We start from the raw sequence: 3,338 nt of genomic DNA on the forward strand, positions 1-3,338 counted from the left end.
GACGGGCTCATCCTTCAGCCAGCTCTGCCAGGCTTCCCCAAAGCATCTACACAACTCAAAAAAACCCGCCCCGTAAGAGCTGCTTCAGAGGGAGGTACGGGAAAGCCCACGGTTATGGGAGAAGCCTATTCCTAGTCTGTTTTAACAGAAACCAACAGCTTTTAGCATGCATTCTTGCTTCATTCCCTCTCCCCCAGGATCAGAAGGGGTTGTATCGGAGGGCTGAGGTTACAGAGCAGATCCGCTCCACAGTGGAGAGTCGGTGGCACAGGCAAACCCCACCACACCTGCCTGAGCTAAAGACTCTCTGGCACCTTAAACGACCTCTGCTCAATACACATTTTTCCCCCCACCTTTGCTAAGTCCCTACAGATATTTGGTAACATTGACTGTGACAGTACCTGTGGAGCAGAGGTGTCTGCACAGCCTCATTTTGGTTTTGTAGTTAATGCAATAAATAATCCAGAGAAGCTTTAAGAACAGCCGCGAGGGAGATGGCCCAGCCCTTCCTGGCGCCCATCACCCAGGCCCCCGGGCAGGAGATGCCCCGTCCCCGCAGGTGCAGAGGCGGCGGCAGCCCCGGAGCCGCTGGCGCTGCAGCAGGAAGGCTCAGTAGAGCGGACTCTTCAGTTGGTACAGGACCCCGATCACAATGTCCCGCAGCGTCTGGGGCAGAGAGGAGACACGGTCAGTTGTTCCAGTGGAGGAATGGCCTGTCCCTGGCGAGTGACTCCCGCAAGAGCCTGGGGCACGTGCCGCGGCCATCTCCCCCGCTCACGGCACTGGAGCTGGCACACGCGGTGCCAAGCACCGCCGCACCTGTACGGGAAACGCTCCCACCTGTCCCTGGGCCACAGGGTCTCAGGCAGCCACAGCAGGGCAGGGACCCGGCCCTGCCCGAGGGCCTGCCCCGCTCGGAGGTTTCTTAATTCCCAGAAAACCTTTAGGTGTCCCGAGGGAGTGACGGGGACCAAGCAGGACTCTCCTTCTCAACTCTGTTTCACCCTGGCCGGCTTTCAGCACCAAACCAGTCCAGCAGCTGGAGCGGGAGAGGCTGGAGCGCCGGCCCAGTCTCCCGGGTGCCCCCCCTGCCCCAGTCCAGCACCGGTCACATGCCGCCCTTTCGGAAACCCCAGGAGAGGGGACAGCCGCACCCAGCCCTGCACTCCAGCTGGGTGCAGACGTGCACAATGGTCTCTGCCCCGTTTCCCTCCGTCATCGCAACAGCCCACCCGCAGCTCCCGCGTACCTGGGGCTTGCAGTGCTCCTCAATCCAGCTGAAGACGCAAGCCGAGAGCTCCTGAAAATTCGTTACTGAGATGGAGGTGTTAAAGGACTGGAACAGGGAATCCATAATGCCTCGGAAAACATTGAACTTCACCTCGTCAGACACCTGGTCCTTCCCCTCATTTGGGTTGTCCTGATGAGCTTTCACAATCTGCTCGTAGTTCCTGAAACAGACCAAGCGCCCCACGTTCAGCAGCGGACTGAGGCCTCCCACCCCCAGCTTCTGCTCAGCTGCGGGGGCACAGCTCACTGCCTGTTGCTGCCCGCTGAGAACCGCTGCAGGGATGGGGAGGACCAAGAGTTTGCGGACGATCCTACAAGTAAATAAACACTGGGAAGCTGCAGCCCCTCCTGACACCGGGAGCACATTCATTTTCTGACTCAGATCCACCTTGACACTAAACTCCACCAACTGACCCAAGACAGACCCACGCTAACGGGCCGCAGGAGGGGAAACGTTGACAGCAAGCAGGGACAGGCTTGGTACTCCGGGTGCCAGGCTGTCTGCAAAGCACTGAGCGCACCCACGGAGCCGTGAAAGGGAGGGGGGGAAAACAGCAGGAAGAAGAGGGCAGCAACCAACAGCTCTTCCCTTACACTTTCATGATCTTCAAGGCCATCACGTCTTTCCTGAGGGTAGAAACTTCCTCCTCTTGCTTCTTCTTTTCCTTGTGCAGGAACTGGATGTAGTCGATGGCTGAGCACGGAAATACAGAGTGAGGATTCGAGAGCACACACAAGCCCCCGAGATCCCCACAGAAGGTGCCTGAGCCTGGGCAGCATCAGCTCCCGGCTGCCCTGATTCACCTCAGGGAGGTGGGTGGGTGGAGGTGGCTGGCACCTGGGCTTCCCCAGAGCATCATCACACCAGAAGGTCCCAAAGTGCTGAACCCCCACGCTGCATGGCTCTAGCGAGGCGTTTTGGGGGGTTGATAGCACCCCCCTTCCCTCTTCCCACCCTCAAGACTCACTTTTCTGGAGGACGATGGCCTTGCTCAGCTTCTGGGAGCCTATGAAGAAATCCTGCTGCTCACAGGTGGGAACGATGGCCTGCAAGTCATCGTAGCCTTTCTGTGGGGAAGCAGAGCCACAGCGCACGTTATTTGGAGCTCAGCAGTGTGAGACTGGTTGTTTCAAAAGGTGTCAAATCCCAGCCCCCACCACGCAGCCAGCCAGAGCCAAGGTGGCTCCCAGCACACTTGTGTCTGGGGAGGGCAGATGCAGCAGCAAGAAAAAGGGGAGGGTGCTGGAAACAGCAGGGTGCTGGGTGCCGCAGGGCCCCGGGAACCAGCGAGTCGCTGCGCTCTGACAGCACACGCAGCCTCTCGCGTTACCTTGATGGCATCTCGCCTCTTCTGCTCCGCCTGGGTGTGCGCCCGCCTGCGCCGGTCCTTGTACGACTCCTTGTAAGGCTCCTGGTGATAATCGCTGTCCTCATCATCTGCGTGGAGAGAACCCACGTGAGTGTGGAGAAGCCTGAGTGGCGACCTCCCAAAGCACGGGGGGCAGAGGCGCGTGGAGGGGGCGACAGCTCGGCGTACCAGCTCGACTCCCTTCTCCTGCTGCCCTACGGGCTGCGGCCAGGCCCAGGACGGCCCCGTGCCCCCAGGGCGGCAGTCAGCTCCAACAGCCCGGGCCAAGGACAAACGCTCCAAGGGGCCCTGCCAACCCCCCTCCCTTTCCTTCTTGGAGCTGGGCAGGAGGAAGACGCCTGCAGCTCCCTTGGGAAGGCGTCAGAACCCGACCGATTCCCTACTCCAAACGCTGCTGGAAACCACAACGCCCCGGGGTGCTGTTCCCCACCACCTTCCCTCCCTCCTAGGGGTGGGAATCCTGCCCAGCCGGCAAGAGAGGCAGCCGCGCTTGCACCCTCGGCACAGGGGTGAGAGCTGGAAGCCCCGCTACGTGCTGGGCAGCCCGGCGAGCAGGAAGACCCACGGTCGCAGAGGAGAAACCCCGCGGGCCCACCTGTGTTGGGGACGGAAGATGCGCTGGTGGAGCCGATACTGTTGGCTCGTGACACTATGCTTCCCTTCCGAGCGTTTTCCATG

At 60.5% G+C, this 3,338-nt stretch overlaps 1 protein-coding gene across 1 annotated transcript; it reads right to left on the reverse strand.

Moving 5' to 3' along the window:
• Positions 1–6: 6 nt before the first annotated feature.
• Positions 7–3,337, reverse strand: MLX (MLX, MAX dimerization protein). Its single transcript, XM_009328268.1, has 6 exons — positions 3,256–3,337; positions 2,622–2,728; positions 2,259–2,358; positions 1,885–1,984; positions 1,250–1,451; positions 7–666 (listed from the first exon to the last, which is right to left on the reverse strand). Exons 1-6 carry the CDS (start codon positions 3,335–3,337, stop codon positions 610–612), a joined length of 648 nt encoding a protein of 215 aa, XP_009326543.1. The 3' UTR covers positions 7–609.
• Between the last annotated feature and the right edge of the window lies 1 nt (position 3,338).

The sequence above is a fragment of the Pygoscelis adeliae genome, unplaced genomic scaffold, assembly GCF_000699105.1.
Source record: "Pygoscelis adeliae isolate BGI_AS28 unplaced genomic scaffold, ASM69910v1 Scaffold977, whole genome shotgun sequence".
Classification (NCBI taxonomy): Eukaryota; Metazoa; Chordata; class Aves; order Sphenisciformes; family Spheniscidae; genus Pygoscelis; species Pygoscelis adeliae.